The sequence below is a fragment of the Pan paniscus genome, chromosome 16 (genome assembly GCF_029289425.2).
Source record: "Pan paniscus chromosome 16, NHGRI_mPanPan1-v2.0_pri, whole genome shotgun sequence".
In the NCBI taxonomy this organism is placed as follows: domain Eukaryota; kingdom Metazoa; phylum Chordata; class Mammalia; order Primates; family Hominidae; genus Pan; species Pan paniscus.
Window position 1 is genome coordinate 90,618,869 of NC_073265.2, and position 20,436 is coordinate 90,639,304.

The following is a 20,436-nucleotide window of genomic DNA, read 5'->3' on the forward strand; positions in this document are numbered from 1 at the left end:
TGTTGCCCTGTTCAGCCTCCGCTGGCAACATGCACATTGGTCAATGCAAATTTTTCACCGCTCAGCACATGTCTGCAAATAACCGCAGGAGTGCTGATTTGGGGGTTGCAGATGAATTTTAGCAAGAAGGTGAATTTGCAAAGGCAAAATCCACAAATAATGAGGATCAAGTGTAGTTACCCAGGCGGCCATCAGCCTAGGACTTTGGCAAGAGTTACCAGGGGCCACCAGGGCACCTGTGATCAGACTGCCAGCCCACCTGAAGGGTCCAGCATGTGGGACATGTTGGTTTCTTCTTAGGAATAATTTGTGACCTGGGTCCTCTTGGAAAGAGGGCCACCCCAGAGTCCCTTTCGCTCCTTTGTCTAACGGCTGCTTCCTCCTCTCCTTGCCTGGGGCAGCCATCAGCTTCCTCATAGAAACCGGCACCCTGCTCCATTTCCCGGACACCAGCCACGGCCTGAGGAACCTCTACTTCCTCGACCCTATTTGGCTCTCTGAATGTCTGCAGAGGATCTTTAATATTAAGGGCTCTCGGTCAGTGGCCAAGAATGGGGTGATCAGAGCAGAAGACCTCAGGATGCTGCTGGTGGGGACTGGCTTCACACAGCAGACGGAAGAGCAGTACTTCCAGTTCCTGGCCAAGTTCGAGATCGCCCTGCCCGTCGCCAATGACAGGTGAGGACACAACTTAACATGCCAGGCTGTGCAGGTTGCTCCCCGAAAGAGGGAGTTGGGGTCTGGAGCCACTGGTGGCCTGAACAAGATTTCCAGGGATCAGTGCTGCCACTGCTGCCCCCTAGGGACAGGCCAGCACCTGATGACCTGCCTGCCGGGCCTGGGTCGGCAGGACAGTGAGCATGGCTGGCCGCTCCCTCCTGTGCCACGGGCTTCTCTGTTCAGGGAGTTAAAAGAAATCCACTTATTGAAAAAGTGTAGGAAAACATGAAAGGATGTCATTAAAAATAATTTGTGGGAATTTCACTTTACAGGGGCTTGATTGCTTGATTATTTGGTAAATGAGAGTGAGTGGCCAGGTGAGGTGGCTCACACCTTTAATCCCAACTCTTTGGGAGGCCGAGGTGGCCAGATCAATTGAGGTCAGGAGTTCAAGTCCAGCCTGACCAACATGGTGAAACCCCGTTTCTACTAAAAATACAAAAATTAGCCAGGCATGGTGGTGCATGCCTGTAATCCCAGCTACTTGGGAGACTGAAGCAGGAGAATTGCTTGAACCCAGGAGGCAGAGGTTGCAGTGAACAGAGATCACGGCTCTGCACTCCAGCCTCGGCAACAGAGCGAGACTCCTTCTCAAAAAAAAAAAAAGTGAGTGACTAGGATGTGCATACTAATTACACAGCCCGGTTCAAAATGCAGTCCAACGTGATTAAATCATGAGAGCAACATCATCAGCTACTCCAGGGTGGATGGTCCGAGGGTCAAATAGAGGCATTCCATATAGTAGCTAATCATTGCCTCTTTCTGTGGACTTCTCCTGGATCTGTAACATACCCAGGTCTCCCCAGTCCTAAACTGCAAACAAAACAAATGAGCCTCTCCTCCTTTTCCTCCTTTCCTTGCTCCCCAGCACCTGCCGCTCCTCATGACTTTGTGCTGGTCGCCAGGTAGCCCTCTAGGTGCCCCCAGGTACCTCTGCTGTCCTCTGCTGACCCTGCCCCAAGTACTGACCCTCCCCTCTGGAGGGCCTTCTCCATAGAGGACCTTGCCACCCTCCCTCCCAGCCCCCAGTGTCCTCAGCAGGCCCCTCCCCTGCACTTTGCCCAAGCCATCAATTCAGCTGCCTTGGTCCTCCATGCAGCTTTGGGGTCCTCCTTGGTCCGCCAAAGGAAGAATCCTCAGATTTTCAGCAGGGCCCAGCCTCCAGAGGCTCAGGCCTGGGCTTCCAAATTGCTCCCACGTGGAAGTCTGGCACAGTGACTGACACAGCATGTCTGAGACACCTGCCTTCTCTCCTCTGCTGTGTGGTCCCACCGATCACCTTCCCCCACCCCCCACCCACGGAACTGTGCTCAGGAAGTGGCACTCTAGGCTCCAAATTCCTCCCTGTACCCCTGACACCCACTCCTCACCCCACCTGCCATGACGTGGCCCTGCCATCTCCCAGTGAAACAATTCTGTTGACAGCCCCTTTCCTCCTTGTGACACCCATACCTGCTTCTGTTTTTGTTTGTTTATTAACAAAGATTTTTTCCATAAGTTATCGGGGTACAGTTGGTATTTGGTTACGTAAGTTCTTTAGTGGTGATTTATGAGATTTTTGGTGCACCATCACCCGAGCAGTATACACTGCACCCTATTTGTGTCTTTTATCCCTTGCCCACCTCCCACTCTCCCCCAAGTCCCCAAAGTCCATTGTATCATTCTTACGCCTTTGCATCCTCACAGCTTAGCTCCCACATATCAGTAAGAACATACGATGTTGGGTTTCCCATTCCTGAGTTACTTCACTTAGAATAATAGTCTCCAGTCTCATCCAGGTCACTGCAAATGCTGTTAATTCATTCCTTTTTATGGCTGAGTAGTGTTCCATCATAGGTAGTTTACTTACAGTGAAATGCCCAGATTGCTAGTGTTCAAAACAATGACTTTTGACAAATGCATACAACTGTGCAACCAGCACCTGCCTCAAGACACAGAATGTTCCTGTCATACTGGAAGTTCCGCCAGACACCCTTCCAGTCGCTTCCCATCCGTGTCAGCACCAGCACTCTGACTTCCAGCACCAGAGCCTGTTTTTGAACTTCTGTTTTTAGTGTTTCCTGTTCTTGAACTTCTCAACTGCACAGAGTCACACGATATGGTCTCTAATTGGCTTCTCGCACTAAACATCATGCCTTTGAGATCCATCCATGCGGTTGTGTGTATCAGGAGTTTGTTCTTTCTGTTGCTGAGTAGTATTCCATTGTATGGCTTTACCGCAATTTGTTTATCCACTCAGCTGTTGATAGGCATTTGGATGGTTTCCAGCTTTGGGCTATGATGAATAACACTGCTGTAAACAGTCTTAAGTCTTTTTGGAGACACATGTTTTCATTTCTCTTGGATCAAAACCAGGAGTGGAATTGCTGGGTAATAGAGTGTAAGTTTAATTTTATAAGAAATCACCAGGCTGTCCCCCGAGAGACTGTACACTCCATTTCCTCCCCACTATTTTTTTTTTTTTTGAGATGGAGTCTCGCTCTGTTGCCCAGACTGCAGTGCAGTGGCACGATCTCGGCTCATTACAAGCTCTGCCTCCAGGGTTCTCGCCATTCTCCTGCCTCAGCCTCCAAAGTAGCTGGGACTACAGGCGCCCACCACCGCGCCTGGCTAATTTTTTATATTTTTAGTAGAGACAGGGTTTCACCGTGTTATCCAGGATGGTCTCGATCTCCTGACCTCGTGATCCGCCTGCCTTGGCCTCCCAAAGTGCTGGGATTACAGGGGTGAGCCACCGCGCCAGCCTCCTCCCCAATATTTATTGTCTGTAGGTCTTTCTGATTTTAGCTGTTCCAGTGGATGTGAGCTTGTACTTGACTGTGGCTTTACTTTACATTTTCTTCATGACTAATGAGGTCGAGCACCTTTCGCGAGCTTATTGGCCGTTGGTATATCTTCTTCTGTGAAGTGTCTATTCAAGTTTTATGCCTATTTTATGATAAGAATGTTTTCCTTTTTGGTACTGATATGTACTTCTTTATATCTTCTGGATACAAGTTCTTTTTTTATTATACTTTAAGTTCTAGGGTACATGTGCACAACGTGCAGGTTTGTTACATATGTACACATGTGCCATATTGTGCTGCACCCATTAACTCGTCATTTAACATGAGGTGTATCTCCTAAAGCTATCCCTCCCCCCACCCCCACCCCGATACAAGTTCTTTCTCAGATATATGATTTGCAAATATTTTCTCCCAGTCTGTGACTTCCTTTTTTTATATTAATGAAGTCTAACTTTTAAATTGTGTGATTATTGCTTTTTATGTCATCTTTAAGAAATATTTGCTTATACCACGATCTGGACAATCTTTCTTTATTTTTCTTCTAGAAGGTTTGTAGTTTAGCTTTTACTTCCAGGTCTATAATCTATGTCAAATTAATTTTTGTATATGGGGTGAAGTAGGTGTCGAGGTCCATTTTTTTCCTGTATATTATCCCATTGTTCCAGAACCATTTGTTGAAAAGACTTTCCTTTCCCCATTGAATTATCTTGGTTTCTTTATCAAAAATCAGTTGTGTGGGTTTATTTCAGGACTCTATTTTGTTCCACTAATATATATGCCTATCCTTATGCCAGTGCCAAACCCCACTGATTATTGTAGCTTTAGAGTGAGACTTGAAATCAGGTTGCGTGAGTCTTTTGTATTAGTTTCCTGTGATTGCTGTAAGATACCATGAATGTGGCATCTTAAAACAACACACATTTTTCTGGAGGTCAGAAGTCCAAAATAAGCTTCCCTGGTCCGAAGTCAAGGGGTCAGCAGGATCATGCTGCCTCTGGAGGCTCTAGAAGAAAACCCATTTTCTTATCTTTTCCAGTCTCTAGAGCTGCATTTCTTAGCTCACATTTCTTTTATCAATATGTAATATTTTACGTATTTATAGGGTACATGCGAGTAGTTTTTACATGTGTAGAATGTGGAATGATCAAGTCAGGGTATTTGGGGTATCCATCACCTTGAGTATTTATCCTTTCTATGTGTTGGTATCATTTCAAGTCCTGGCTTCTAACCACTTTGAAATATACAATATATTCTTGCTAACTATAGTCACCCTAGTCTGCTATTGACCATTAGAACTTATTTCTTCTAACTGTATGTCTGTACCCATTCACCAACCTCTCTTCATCTCTTCCTCCCACTCTCACACCCTTCCTAGCTTCTTCTAATTGTATGTCTGTACCCGTTCACCAACCTCTCTTCATCTCTTCCTCCCACTCTCACACCCTTCCTAGCTTCTAGTATCTGTCATGCTATTTTCTATCTTCATAACATCAAGTTTTTTAGCTCCCACCTATGAGTGGGAGCATGCTGTATTTGTTTCTCTTTGCCTGGTTTATTTCATTTAACGTAATGACTTACAGTTTCATCCATGTTGCTGCAAATGACATGATTTCATTCTCTTTTATTGCCAAGTAGTATTCCATTGTGTATATGGACCTTTCTTTATCCATTTGTCCATTGATGGACACTTAGGTTGGTTCCTTATCTTTGCTATTTTGAATAGTGCTGCAATAGATAAGGGAATCCAGGTATCCCTTTAATACCTGGTTTCTTTTCCTTTGTATAAATACCCACTAGTGGGATTGCTGGATTGTATGGTAGTTCTATTTTTAGTTTTTTGAGAAATCGCCATACTATTTTCCACAGAGGCTGTACTAATTTACATTATAGCCAACAGCGTATAAGAGTTTTCTTTTCTCTGCATCCTCACCAGCATCTGTTATTTTTTGGTTTTCTGATAGTAGCTGTTCAACTGGGGTTATATGATATCTCATTGTGGTTTTGATTTGCATTTCCCTGATGATTCATGGTGTTGAGCATTTTTCATGTACCTATTGGCCATTCATATGTCTTCTTTTGAAAAACGTCTATTCATGTCCTTTGCCTTCTTTTGAGATTATTTGAGTTTTATTGAGTTGTTTGAATTTCTTGTAAATTTTGGATATTAGTTCCTTGTTGGATGAATACTTTGCAAATATTTTCTCTCATTCAACAGGTCTCTTCACTCTGCTAATTGTTTCCTATGCAGTGAAGAAGCCATTTAGTTTAATACAGTACTATTTGTCTATTTTTGTTTTAGTTGTTTGTGTTTTCGAGGTCTTAGCTATAAAACCTTTGCCTAGACCAATGTCCTGAAGTGCTTTCCCTGTTTTCTTCTAGTAGTTTATAGTTTGGGGTCTTAAATTTAAGGCTTTAATCCATTTTGAGTTGATTTTTGTATGTGGTGAGAGATAGGGGGTCTAGTTCCATTCTTCTCCATATGGATATCCAATTTTCCCAGCACCATTTATTGAAGAGGGTATATTTTCTCCACTGTATGTTCTTGGCACCTTTGTTGAGAATCAGTTGACTGTAAATATGTGGATTTATTTCTGGGTTCTCTGTTTTGTTCCATTAGTCTAGGTGTCTATTTTTATACTGATATCATGCTGTTTTGGTTACTATAGCTTTGTAGTATATTTTGAAGTCAGATAGTGTGTTTCCTCCAGCTTTGTTCTTTTTGCTCAGGATTGCTTTAGCTATTCAATCTCTTGTTTGGTTCCATATGAATTTTAGAATCCATTATTGATCTGTTCAGGTTTACTTTTTATTCCTGATTAACTTTGGGTAAGGTTTTATATTTCTGGGAATTTGTCTGTTTTTTTTTCCTAGGCTTTCCAGTTTGTTAACATATAGTTCTTCATAATAGTCTCTGATGATCTTTTGTATTTCGGTGGTATCAGTTGTAATGTCTCCTTTTTCATTACCAGTTTTGGTTATTTGGGTCTTTTCTCTTCTTGGTTACTCTAGGTAGTGATTTATCAATTTTGTTTATCTTTTTGAAGAATCAACTTTTGATTTCATTGATCCTTTGTATTGTTTTTTAAGTCTGTATTCCATTTTATTTCTGCTCTGACCCTTATTTATTATGTGGTTTCTTTCCTTCTGCTGATTTTGGGTTTGGTTTGTAAATGTCTGTAAGGTCCTTTCGGTCTCAAGTCATTTAAATCCAATGTTTTTTTGATGAGTTTCTGTCTAGATGATCTGTCTAATGCTGAGAGTGGTATGTTTAAGTGCCATACTATTATAGTATTAGAATATATCTCTCTCTTTAGATCTAGTAATATTTGCTTTATGAATCTGGGTGCTCCAATGTTGGGTGCATATATATTGATATTGTTATATTCTCTTGTTGGATTGATCCCTTTATCATTATATAATGACCTTCTTTGTCTTTTTACTGTTTTTGACTTAAAGTCTGTTTTGTCTGATACAAGTATAGCGATGTCTGCTTGCTTTTGGCTACTATTTGCATGGAATATCTTTTTGCAATGCTTTACTTTCAGTCTGTGTGTCTTTACAGATAAAGTGAGTTTCTTACTGGTAGCATATAATTGAATCGTGTTTTTTTAATCCATTCAAACAGTGTACACCTTTTAAGTGCAGAATTTAATCCACTTACATTCAAGGTAATTATTAATATGTGAGGTTTTGTTCCTGTCCTATTGTTAATTATTTTCTGGTTGTTTTTATATATTCTTTGTTCCTATATTTCTCTCTTACTGCTTATCACTGTGGTTTGGTGGTTTTCTGTGGTGGTACCATTTGAGTGCTTTCTCTTCCTCATTTGAGTGTTTGCTTTACCAGTGATTTTTATACTTTTGTGTGTTTTCATGATGTTAAATGTCATTTTTCTTTTTGCTTCCAGGTTAAGGATCCCTTGAGCAGTTCTTGTAGGGTCAGTCTATTAGTGACGTAAGGTTTCTGCTGAGGAATCTGCTGTTAGTTTAATGGGGTCTCTTAGGTGACTAGATTCTTTTCTATTGCTGTATTTAGAATTCTCTCTTTGACTTTAGACAGCTTGACTATAATGTGCCATGGAGAAGACCTTTTTGCATTATCTCTGTTTGGGGATCTCAGAGCCTCCTGTGTCTGGATGTCTAAATACCTTGCTAGACGTAGGAAGTTTTCATCTCTTATTTTGTTAAATAGGTTTTCCTAACCCTTTCATTCTCTCTTCACCTTCTGGGACTCCAGTAATTTAAATACTTGGTTGCTTTATGGTATCCCATATATCACTCATTGAGAAAATATTTACTCATTATTTTCTTCATTTTTATTTATTTTTGTCTGTTTTTTTATAAGACTTGTCTTCAAGTTCTGAGATTATGATTATGCTTGATCTAGCTTATTATTGAAGCTTTTGAATGTATTTTATATTTCACTCAATGAATTCTTCAGTCCCAGAATTTCCATTTGGTTTTTTTTAAATGATATTAATATCTATCTCTTTGGTAAATTTATCATTTGTATCCTGAATTGTTGTTCTGATTTCTTCGTATTGTTTTTCAGAATTTTCTGCTATCTCACTGAGTTCCTTTAGTATCAGAATTTTTAATTATTTTTCCAGGATTTTATCAATTTGTTCTTGATTAGGCTGTATGGCTGGAGAATTATTGTTTTCCTTTGGAAGTATCATATGTCCTTGCTTTTTTCATGTTTCCTGTGTCCTTACACTGATATCTGTGCATCTGGTGTAACAGTCACTTCTTCCAGTATTTGAATTTGCCTTCACAGGGGAGAACTTTCTCCTGAAGATGCATCTGTGGTGTTGGTTCAGTAGGGCACTTTGGCTTTCATTCTACGTAGATGCAGTAGTGTAATCTGTATGATTTCTTTGGCTATAAACAATGTCAGTGGCATCTGTGATTTCCTCAGTAATTTAGGGTGCAGTTGTTAGTGGAGCTTGTGGGGAAGTTTTGCTGGGAACAGGGATGCCAGGTGGGCCAGTCTTTGGGCCCTAGTGGTGGCAGCAGGCATGCCTCTCCTTGGACCCCAGGGTGGTATACACTGGCACCAGTGTTAGAGGGTCCAGACAGGCCTATTCTTGGGCTTCCAGGAAGCTTACTTGGATGTTGGTAGTGGCATCAGTGGGCCAGGTAGGTGGGTGGGTTCTCGGGTCCCTAGGCAGCTGGCATGGTGTGGGTAATGGCAGTGGAAGTGGCAGGAAAACCCTGTAGGTCCTGAGCAGTGCATGCTGGTATTGGCAGTGGCTGCAATGGGCTGGTTGGGCTTGTGCACAGGGCCACGGGTGACATGTGCAAGTAGGTACCAGCTGTAGTGGTAACAGCAGAGTCGGTAGGCCCAACCTTAGGCCCTCAGGAGAAGTGTTCAGGTACCACTGATGGTGGACTGAGCTGGGCAGTCCCTCAGCCCTAGTCCACGTGTTCTGCAACAGGGGCCAGGGGACATGAAGCCAGGCCAGGTGGGCTTGTATTCAGGCCCCTCAATGGTGTGTACAGGTACCAGCCATGGTAGGCAGGAGTGGAGTGATCCCCAGGCCAGCAATGGAATGCTCAGGCTGGGGACATCAGTGGCCACACTGCTGCCCTGCCACTGGGGAGGGTGGGCCACCTTCAGTGGCAACAGATTAGGCTGGTGGGTGGGGAACACGTGCCACTCACACCTTAGCCTTTAAGGTGGTAGCCTATGCCTCACTCACACCTCAGCCCCAGGGGTAGCAGCCCACATTTCTCTTGCACCTCAGCCCCAGCACTACTGGGCTCCGGGACAGTACACAGTCTGTTGGGGACAGGGCTGTAAAATGGCTCCTTGCAGATTTCTTAAAGAACTAAAAGTAGGTTACCATTTGATCCAGCAATCTCACTACTGGCTATCTACCCAGAGGAAAAGAAGTCATTATACAAAAAAGATACTTGCACACACATGTTTATAACAGCACAATTCCTAATTGCAAAAATATGGAACCATCCCAAATGTGTATCAATCAATAATTGGATTTAAAAAATTGTGGTATATATACACCATAGAATACTACTCAGCCATATAAAGGAATAAAATAATGGCATCTGCAGCAACCTGGATGAATTGGAGACCATTATTCTAAGTGAAGTAACTCAGGAATGGAAAACTAAACATCATATGTTCCAAATTATAATTGGGAGTTAAGCTATGAGAATGCAAAGGCATAAGAATAATACAATGGATTTTGGGGACTCAGGGGAAAGGGTGGGAGGGGATGAGAGATAAAAAACTACACATCAGGTACCATGTACACTGCTCAGGTGATGGGAGCGCCAAAATCTCAGAAATCACCACTGAAGAACTTTGTCATGTAACCAAACACCACCTGCTCCCCAAAGCCCTATTGAAATTAAAAATTAAAATATAAATAAATTGCCTCCTTAGTGTGGCTGCTCAGGTCTCAGGGAGTGTGAGACCTAGAGTGAGCACCCTCCGAGCAGTGCCATTGCACAGTCTCCCATCAGTTAGTTTCAGGGCCCACAAAGGGTGAGGGGCTCTCCTGTGCCTTGGATTTCAGGAGTCCAGAGTGGGAATGTCGACCACTGGGGATCTCTCACTTACCTTTCCCCACACTGGGGAGTCTCCCTCAGCTCTCAGCCTAGCAGGCTGCCTTGCTTCCTTCTCCTTCCTTGCCTTAGGTATTTCCTGTCACTTTTCTGTTGAATTCCAGTGTTCCCTCTTGGATGATCTACTCAACGTGTGATTATCTACTCACTATTTTGCCTCTTCTCCGTGTCAGAGGCAAGTCTGAAATGCCTCTAGTCAGCCATCTTGAAGCCGTCCCTCCCAGCAGCATGGCACCCTGCGCCAGTGGCCATCTTGCCTTCTTCTGTGCAAATCTCTCTCTTCCCCCTATCTTTTAAGGACACTTGTGGCTGCACTTAAGGTCCACCCAGATAATGTGGGATCTTTCCCCCATTTCAAAGTCCATAACTTAATCACATCTACAAAGTCTCTATTTCCATGTAAGGTAACAATCACAGTTCTAGGGTTTAGGACCTGGATATTTTGGGGCTCATTATTCAGCATATGACACCCTCCAATTTTGTTCTTCTGTTTCAAGATTATTTTGGATTATTCTAGATCCTTTGCATTTTCATCTAAATTTTAGAATCAGCTTGTCTGATTCTTAAAAAACTGTTGTGATTTTTATGGAGATTACATTGAATCTATAGATCAAAGAAAGCTGACATCTTAGAAATATTGAATCTTCCAATATGAACATGGTATATCTCTCATTTATTTTGGTTTTTAAAAAGTTTCTCTCCACAGTGGTTTGTTTTCAGTATTCATATTTTCTGCATCTTTTGTTAAATTTGTGTCTACATAATTTATGTTCTCCGATATGGGTAAATGACATATCTTCTAATTTGATTTCCATTTCTTGTTGCTGGTATACAGAAATATAATTTATTTTTAAATATTTACCTTATATCCAAAAACCTTGCTAAATTCACCTATTAGCTCCAGTAGATTTTTCAGGATTTTCTAAGTATGCTTCTTTTTTGAAAAAAAGACAGTTTTACTTTTTTCATTCTAATCTTCACATGTTTTTTTGCTCTGTTTGCCTGATTGCATTGGCTCGGATCTCTAGCGAAGGTTTAAATAGAAGGGATGAGAGAAGGCGTCATTCTGTGTGATCTCAGGGGGGAAGCATTCAGTCTTTCACCATCAAGTGTGATGTTTTCTGCAGAGCTTTGTTATCCATGGAAACTTTATCAGATTGAGGAAGTTCCCTTTTATTCCCAGTTTGCTAAAAGCTTTTATCATAAATGGGTACTGAATTTTGTCCCCCAAAAATGCTTGTTCTGCCTCTGTTAATTTTTTTCTTCAGTTATTTTTCTTTTAAATATGTTGATTGATTTTCAAATGTTAAACCAACCTTGTATTCCCAAGATTCATACCAAGTGTTCATGATTTATTATCTTTTTTATCTAATGCCAGATTTCAGTGGCTCCTATTTTGCATAAGAATGTTTTAATCTATGTTCATGAGGGATATTGGTTGGTACTCTTATGAAAAGTCTTTATGGGTTATCAGACATAGGCTGTCTTCATAAAGTGAATTGAAAAGATTTTTTTCCTTCTCTATTTTCTCCAAGATTTTGTATAAGATTGGTGTTAGACCTTCCTTAACAGTTTGATAGAATTTATAGCCTGGAGTTTACTTCACAAGAGGATTTTTAATTACAAATTCAATCTATTTATTAGCTATAGGGTTATTAAAAGTTTCTATTCTTGTGTCAGTTTTGGTAAGTTACTTTTTTTCAATAAATTTTTTCATTTCATCTATGGTGCAGAATGTATTAGTATAAAGATATTTAAAATATCTCTGGAATGTGTAGTGATACCCTCTCTCTCCTGATATTAATAATATGTCTTTTCTCTCATTCTTTCTTGATCAGTCTTGCTAAGTGTTTATCAAATTTTTGGAATCGTTTTAAAGAACGAACCGTCGCCATTGCTGATTTCTTCTATTATTTTTCTCTTTTATTTCATCTATTACTGCTCTTTATTATTGTCTTCCTTCAGCTAACTTTGGGTTTAATTTGTGCTTCTTGTTCTTCCTTCTTAAGGTAGAAGCTTAGGTCATTTATTTTAAGCCTTTCCTATTTTCTATGTAAGCATTTAAAGCCATAACTTTCTAAGCACTGCTTTATATGACAAATACAACTAATTTTGCTATGTTGTGTTTTTATCATTTAGTTCGAAAGATTTTCTAATATATCTTATATTATTTTGGTCAGAGAATATGTTCTAAGATTTCTGTATTTTGAAATTCATTGAGACTTATTTTATGTGCCAATGTGTGATCTTTCCCAGTGAAAGTCTGGAGTGCACACAAGAAACGAGTTTTCTGTGTTGTGGCTGCAGTATCTTATAAACCTTAATTAGCTCAGAGTGGTAAACAACGTGTTCAAATCTTCCGTATTCTCACTGATTTTTTTCCTACTCATTCTATCAATTACTAAGAGAGAGATGGTAAAATATCTAATGATAGGTCTACCTCTCTCTCCAGTTCTGACAGGCTTTGTTTTATATATTTTGAAGCCATTATTGGTTACATACACACATTGGTGTCATGCCTGTGTAATGAAGTGACCCTTTTTTCATTATACAATGTTTCTCTTTATCACTGGTAATACTCCTTTTCTTGAAGTCTATTTTGTCTGATGTTGAAATAGCCACACCAGCTCTTTTAGTTCTACCTGGGTTTTTTCCCTATTCTTCTAGTAGCAGGTTATGATCTCTATTAAAAATGAATCTCTTGCTGACAGCACATTATCCAATCTGATAATCTCTGCCTTTTAATAGGAATATTTGATTCATTTACATTTATCATAATTAATTATATGGTTGGGTTTAAGCCTACTATTTCTCTATTTATTTTGTATTTATACCATCTGTTTTTGTTATTTTGTTCATTCTTTCCTGCCTTCTTTTGAGTTAAATTTTATTTTAGTATTTTCATGCTCTCTATTGGGTTTTTGGCCATTCTTCCTGGTACTGTGTTTTTGTGGTTACTCTTGGGATTAGAATATGCATCCTTACCTTATCACAATCTACTTGTAATTAATATTTTACCACCTTGAATTAAATGCAAAAACCTTAGCACGATACCAGGACATTACTCCTCCCAGCACCCTCTGTACTCTTGCTGTCATCCACGTTTCTTCTATACAGTAGTCCCCCTTATCCACAGCTGGTGGATTTCCAGACCCCCGTGGATGCCTAAAACTGCGATAGTATTGAGCCCTACATATACTATGCCTTTTCCTTTATCTACATACCTATGATGAAGTTTAATTGTAACCCAGTAAGTGATTAACAACACATAGAAATTAACAACAATAACAACAAAACAGTATAATTATGACATACTGTCATAGAAGTTATGTAAATGTGGTCTCTCTCTCTCTCTTTCTAAATATCTTGATATTTGTGGACCAGTAATTGAAACCATGAAAAAAAAACTGCAGATAAGGGAGGACTACAATGTATGTAATGAACCCCATAATATAGTGTTATTACTTTTGCTTTGAATAATTAAACAATCAATAGTCTTTTAAGAAATTAAGGGAAAAATGTTGACTGTTTCTTGTGCTCTTCACTTCTTTCCATCTGGTATAATCTCTTTTCATCCTGAAGAATTACGTGTAGCAATTCTTAAAGTCTAAGTCTGATGGAAACAAATTCTCTTTTTTAGGCAAGACTTTTGTTTATATGAAAATGTCTTTATTAACACTAATTTTTTGATGGATAATTTTCTTCGATGTAGAATTCTGGGTCATTTTTCTGTCAGTCTTTTAAAGGGGTCACCCCATTGTCTTCTGGGCAGACTGGGGTCCTCCTCAGTCTTCGTCACCCCTGACCCCTCGCTGAGGACCTCTGACCCCATGCCACCTCCTCTCCTGTGATCAAGGATGCCCAGCCACCTGCTCTGCTGCAGCCCAGGGGCCTCTGAGAAGCCTACTCTGCCCCTCCGAGAGCTCTGCCACCATCCTCCTGTGGCTTTTACTGCCCTTACACTCCCCTACTTGTTACCTCTTACCCACCTGCCCGGACCCTCAGTTATGCTGTCGGCCCTTGAGCGCTGGGCAGCACACTTCTCTGCCTCCCCACAGCATGTGCTCTGGCCCTGGCATTTGGCCCATGGAAGGCAGGGGAGAGGCAGTGAGGCCCCCTAGCCTTACAAGCAGGGTGCTCTTGTCGGGGGATTTGTGCAGACTCTTTATGAGCTATTACTTAACTTTTCTTCCTTCAAATTCTCACTTTTGAGGCTTGGTTTTCATCAAAACCAAGTGTAGTGTTGGCTTCTTCTTTCCTCCTACTCTCCTCTGTGCTACCCATTGCCAGGATATATCTTCTGAAGTAGCTGAACTGAACGCCTCCCCTCGGGGTGGGACCCCTACGAGGGCCAGGCTGGGGGAGCACACGAGGGGTGAGACCTGCCATGATGCTCTGCCCTAAACCAGCTTGGTCCTCAGGCCTCTGAGTACTAGTTTCCATATCAGCCGCTTCCTGGGTTTGATGCTGATGTTGGCAATGAAGCTGTATCCAGGATCCAAATCCACAGGATCCAAATCCACAGAATGTTGCCATGCAGCACCCAGAGAACACGTCGCCACTCTGCGTCCTCAGCTCCAGATCTCTACAGGGGTGTCCCCTGGAGACTTCTGGGGAGCAGGCCTGGATCCTGCACAGTGAGGCCAGAGACCCGGCCACCTGGGAACCAGCCACTGGCCCCACCTTTGCCTGAGGCCCCACCCACCTCCCACTAGGTATGGGAGGGGCCTCAAGTCTTTCTTGCTGCTCCAGCTCTCTGGGTTCCTTAAAAAATACAACCCCAAAGAGGAATTCAAAATTCCAGAGCCCCTCATAACATGGCCCAGCGGTGTCCTTAACTTTGGTCCATGACAACGTTCAGAGTAAGGCAGCCTGTGTGTTTACAACGTTGCCGGATCTGACAACTTTCAGATTGTTTTATCGCAGGTTAGAGAAGTGAGGAGATACGAGTACTCAGTAAAAGAAAGTCAGTTATCTATATGAAGTCAGTCTTTATATGTATAAAACGTACATGTATTTATAATGTGTGTGTGTGTGTGTGCTGGCCTGAACAAGACCATCAGCGTGATCACGGCCAGGTCCTCACCAAGGCTTATGGCACAGCAGGTTAGAATATGAAGTTGGGACGCGCAAGTATGAATCCCAACTACCTTCTTTCTCGTCTGCATAATGGGTATAATATAATTACCATAAGTATGATAGTTGTTGTGAGGATTAAATTAGATAATACACGTAAAATATTCAGACCAGCAGAAAGAAACAGTAGCAGGCATGTCCCAGGGCCTCCTGTATGGGAACAGCCACTGACAAATACATGTAAAATACTCAGAACAGTGTCTCTTAAGCTCCCAAGACATCCAGTATTGACAGTCCAGTTATTGTTACTGTTTCTTCGTGGTAGGTACTCATAGCCATGGTGTCGGGTTCTATACACATCCAGGAATAGTGGGACACGTTTCGTCTCAGTGCAGGCATAATGGTTCCCTTGTGCCCCAGGCAAGTCCCCGCTCCTGGCATCATCAGCTTTCTAAGGCTGCTGGGATCCCTGGATCTGTGCAAACAGACACATTTGCGGCTCCTCTCAGAGCATGGTTTCCCACCTGCAGTGAACCCCTCCAGCCCCTCAGAAAATCGCCATGAACCCCCTGGAAGTACCATACAGAGTACTCTTTACATCTGAAAATTCCTTGCTTCTCTATCTGCTCAGTGTTTGTTCCCCATACAGGAGGCCCTGGGCTGTGCCTGCTGTTTCTTTCTGCTTTTTCTACTTCATCTCAAGCATCCTGAAAGAAGCACAAAGGCTTAAAACTGTATGGTACTTCCAGGGGGAAGTACCATCTGCACAGCCCCCGTCTACCTTCACCAGCCCTGCCAAGAGGGGATCCTTTCTCTCCCCATTGTATACCCATGTGTCAGAGCGTGTAAGTGAGAGCCGAGACTTGCGCCTGTATGCTCGGGCCGTGGGCTGTCACTGAATTTTCTTACAGTTTAGGAAGTCTTTTCCAGAAAGTTCTAAGGACATTTATTGGACTGAAATAGATTTAAGATTAGGAGAGCTGAAGGTAAAACCTTTATTGGGAAGGAGTGCAGCATCTGCACACCCAGGGGCCGTCCTGTGCCTGTCTGGTGCCTGCCCCCGCAGCCCCACAGCATGCAGCCTTTGCTGGTTTTCAGGCACCCTTTGGAGGGACCTCCCAGGTTTCAGCTGTTTTAAGATGACAAAAGACGTGAAGCCCTTGCTGACGCAATGATGCAGCATTTTTATGATGACCGAGAGTGTTCTCGTAAAACATCCCTCTTCCGCACAAAACAGGCCTATTCTAACTTTTAAGGCAATCGTGTCGTGTCAACGGGCCAAGAATAATAAATAGCTTTAAAGGCCAAAAATGTTACTCTGACCCTAATATCTGCATTGTCCTTGAAACCTTGCAGCTGTGTTTGTTTTTCCTTCATCAATCAAAGTTAATGTTAAGTGATTTCCACAACTGCAACCCCATTTATAGAGAATCGAGTCCCATTTGCTGTGTCTGACATTTTTAGGACCATGATGTTTTCATGTCTTCCCTTAGCCTTATTCTAGTCTCTTAGAAGCCATGATAGACTCATAGTAATGGGACCAGTCTTCATTTTCCTTTGGAGTATTTATTCTCAGCATATAAACCACGCTTCTCTTACTAATAACAGAATTCCAAAGGCCCTGGGAGGAAGGAACCCAGCAGCCTGAGGTCTTCCAGCACAGCCTGTCCCCAGACCAGGCCATCTGCTGGGGTCAGGGCCCTGCAGTGGAGCTTGGGCCCCATTGTTCACCAGTCCCCCTTGGTGTGTTTCAGCTACCTCCTGCCCCATCTCCTTCCATCTAAACCTGGCCTGGACACCCACGGTATGCGGCACCCCACAGCCAACACCATTCAGAGGGTATTTAAGATGAGCTTCGTTCCCGTTGGCTTCTGGCAAAGGTTTATAGCACGGATGCTGATCAGCCTGGCGGAGATGGACCTGCAGGTATTATGGCTGCGGTTTCTGCATAGACAGATGCCCGAGAGCCACCTACAGTTGTACCACTGGGGGAGGGGAATGCCCTTTGCTGGGGGGCCCTGCCTGGAGACCCTTCTCCTAGAGCCATGCCACCAATGTAGTGCCAGGGGGCAGGTGTGGCATGGGCTGCTGGCCAACCCATTTAAGCCATCCTGGGAGTTCCAAAGCAGCACCCTCCTTAGACAGAACCCGCCCTTTATAAACAGTGGTTCTCAGTGTTAGCCCACCTCAAAACCACCTGGAGTTTGTTAGAACACAGTTTGGTGGCCCCACCCGAGGTTCTGATTCAGTAGGTGTGGACTGAGGCCAAGAATTCACGTTTCTATCCATTCCCCGAGGTGATGCCGCTGGCCCAGCAACCACACTTGGAGAACCGTGACGTTAGAAGCACGGTTTTGCCGTCCTGGCTGCACGCTAGACTCGCCTGGAGGAAATTCTAAAAGACGCAGACCACACTCCAGACCGATCAAATCAGGATCTTTGAGTGTGGCATCGTTTGAAAAAGTGATTCCTCTTTGGTATTTTTAAGGCTCCCAGGCGAGTCCCCTGTGCAGTCCAGTTTGAGAACCACTTGTGCAGAACTTTACGTTGGTTCTGGTAACACGGGAGACCCCCCCGCCCAAGGAGTTAGCTTCTGTGGGTTTACCTGGGGTTGCAGGAAGGAGTCCCCGCTGTCAGGCAACATTAATTTCATGCAAGGCAGGAACATGGAAGCAACATTTGCTACAGTGGTGTTTTTCAAAGTGGGGTTCCTATACCAGCAAAATCAGCCTCACCTGGGAACGTGTGAGGAACACACGTTCTCAGGCCCCACCTCAAACCCACTGCATGAGAAACTCCAGGGGGAACCCCGCACTGGTTTTCACAACCCTCCAGGGGATTCTGACACACTTTTGGTTTTGCGAACCTCTGGCATAATCCCTGACTGTCAAATCCTTGACATTAAACTCCGTATGAGTTTATTGTTGCTACATCCTAATTAGAAAGCCCTTATTGAATTATAACTTCTTAGCTCTATAAAAATGTTCTTTGATCTTCCCATTTTTACCGAAATGGTAAGAAAAAATCAATGCAAAAGCCTTAAAGTCCATCGTGACAGTAGCAGCCTGTGCTAGCGGGGAGGGAGATTGGTTTATAGCGCCAGAAGGGTGCACTGATTGAAGGAGTGGGCGCAGGCGCTGGTGCTCCTACGTTCCCATTCCTTTGCCCTCCCTTTGAACTCTGTGTGCCGCTGTCTTCTCAGGGGAGGGTCATGGAGCACTAGCATCGTGGGAGGCTGAGCTCACGGGTGGGGCCCAGCTGGGCCTGGAGGCCAGGGCGCCCTTCCGGGCAGCAGCTTCCCTCACTCGAGGTTAGGAAAGAAGTCCTGTTGAAATTCAGATGGGTGACAGGAGGGGGAAAAGAGTGCAGTCTCATCACTCATCAAAGGCATGCAAATTCAAGCAGCAGTGAGATGCCAGTTTTCATCCATCACATTAGCAAAAAGCTGAGCCGTAATCCCCAGCCCGGGGCACGAAGTGGCCCCGCGCACACTGGTAGTCAGCGCACAGGACAGTCTCGTCGTTCAAAAAGCGATTCCTCCGGATACATCCAGAGCTTTAAAACATTCAGACCCTTCGACCAATAATCCGACTGGTAAACATCTAAACTGAGGACATCGTTTTCAATCAGAGAAAGCTCTGTGCCTTTCTCATGTAACTCAAGGTGGTTTTGAGGGAGCAAAAGATTGGCACCAACTTACGCTTCCAGAAGAGAGTGGTTCAGGAAATTACTATGCTTAATAGAATATTAAACTTTAGAAAAATGAATTTTATGTGTGTTTTTAATGGCATAGGAAAGGTGAGGTTTTTTAACATATACGAAATTAGAAATCCAATATGGCTTCAGCTGTTTTTCACAAACATATGGAGATAGAAAAAAAAAAATCCTGGAATAATATATACCAAAATCTGAATGATCTCTCTGCTTGGTGTTAAATTGGTGTTTTGTTTTCCCTCTTACATTTTTCTGTATTTTCTACATTTTCTAATACGAATTTTTGCTTGTAAAGTCAGAAAGGGAAAAAATTTTTAAAGGAAAGCCTATTTTTCAATTCTTTGGAAAAACTGTGTTTCCGGAATTCCCTGGAGACCCCGTCAGCTAATGCAACGTTCAATTTGGCAGCAGGGATGAGCAGCGTGGGAGGAGAGGGTGGGAAAGATGGGGGACATTTATCAAGATGGGGCCCAGCCCGGCCTCTGCAGAGCTCTGCCCAGGGCCAGCGAGGAGCCCAGAATACTTAAGCAGGGTCTTTTCTCTGTCTTTCAGCTTTTTGAAAACAAGAAGAATACTAAAAGCAGGAACAGGAAAGTCACCATTTACAGTTTCACAGGAAACCAGAGAAATCGCTGTAGCACATTCAGAGTGAAAAGAAATCAGACCATCTATTGGCAGGAAGGGCTCCTGGTCACTTTTGATGGGGGCTACCTCAGGTAGGAACACCTGGAAGCCCACCTGCCGGGTCAGCAGGTGCCACAGCAGCCACTGCGGGGCCACGTCAGCAGGATGCCTCATCCTCTTGGTGTCCAGAATTTTGCTCGTGAGAGCGGCTCGTCAGGGCAGCTTGCTAGAAATGTGAGGCCCTCCCACGAGTGTCCCAGAGGCTCGGGTCTCCTCACCCCTGCTGAGCCCCCCTTGCAGGACGGGAAAGGCAAAGGCAGATGTGGCGGCCACAGCTGAGGACTTGAGGGATGTGGCGGCCATTGAGCTCAGGAGAGCCTCAGGCACTTCCCATGGTTATTCAGGTCACCATGGTGACCTTGCAGCCATCCTGCCCGTCCCCTTGTTCTGTGAGAAGCCAGGCTGGGGACAGGGGACGCTGAGACTCCTCAGCCCCCATCTCCACTGCCCATAACCAGACACGGAACTCAGCTCCCTGTGCCATTTATTCTTGGTTTTTTGAGAGCGGTAGACCTAAAGTCAGCTCAACAGGTTTAACGAATGATAAACACCCAAGATTATTTTAATGTTTACAACGAACTTTGCAAAATATTCTTCAGCTCTGTGAGAGGAGAAGAAGGGAAAAGGGGAGGTGACTTTACAGAGGGCTTGATTGGCACCTGCCTCTTCCACATAGATGTTCTCACTTAAGGCCCAGGGTTGCTGCTGGACAGATGAGCATACTGAGGTTCAGGGAGGTCTGGGAACTTCCTTAGGGCCTCACCTGAGGGTCAGCTCCCAGGCTGAGCATCCCTGACTGCAATCTTCCTTGTGCCTCCTTCACCAGGCCAGGTCCGGGGCAAGAACAAGGCAGGGCCACACACACG

General features: G+C 43.4%; 1 protein-coding gene across 6 annotated transcripts in view; it reads left to right on the forward strand.

The window, feature by feature from the left end:
* LRRK1 (leucine rich repeat kinase 1) overlaps positions 1–20,436 on the forward strand; it is a 151,545-nt gene that overhangs the window by 110,434 nt on the left and 20,675 nt on the right. For all 6 annotated transcript variants that reach the window (XM_034939514.3, XM_055098802.2, XM_055098803.2 and 3 more), the window contains 3 exons: positions 402–678; positions 16,927–17,098; positions 19,439–19,602. In XM_034939514.3, coding sequence (XP_034795405.2) covers positions 402–678; positions 16,927–17,098; positions 19,439–19,602 — 613 coding nt within the window. The remainder of the gene's footprint in view (positions 1–401; positions 679–16,926; positions 17,099–19,438; positions 19,603–20,436) is intronic.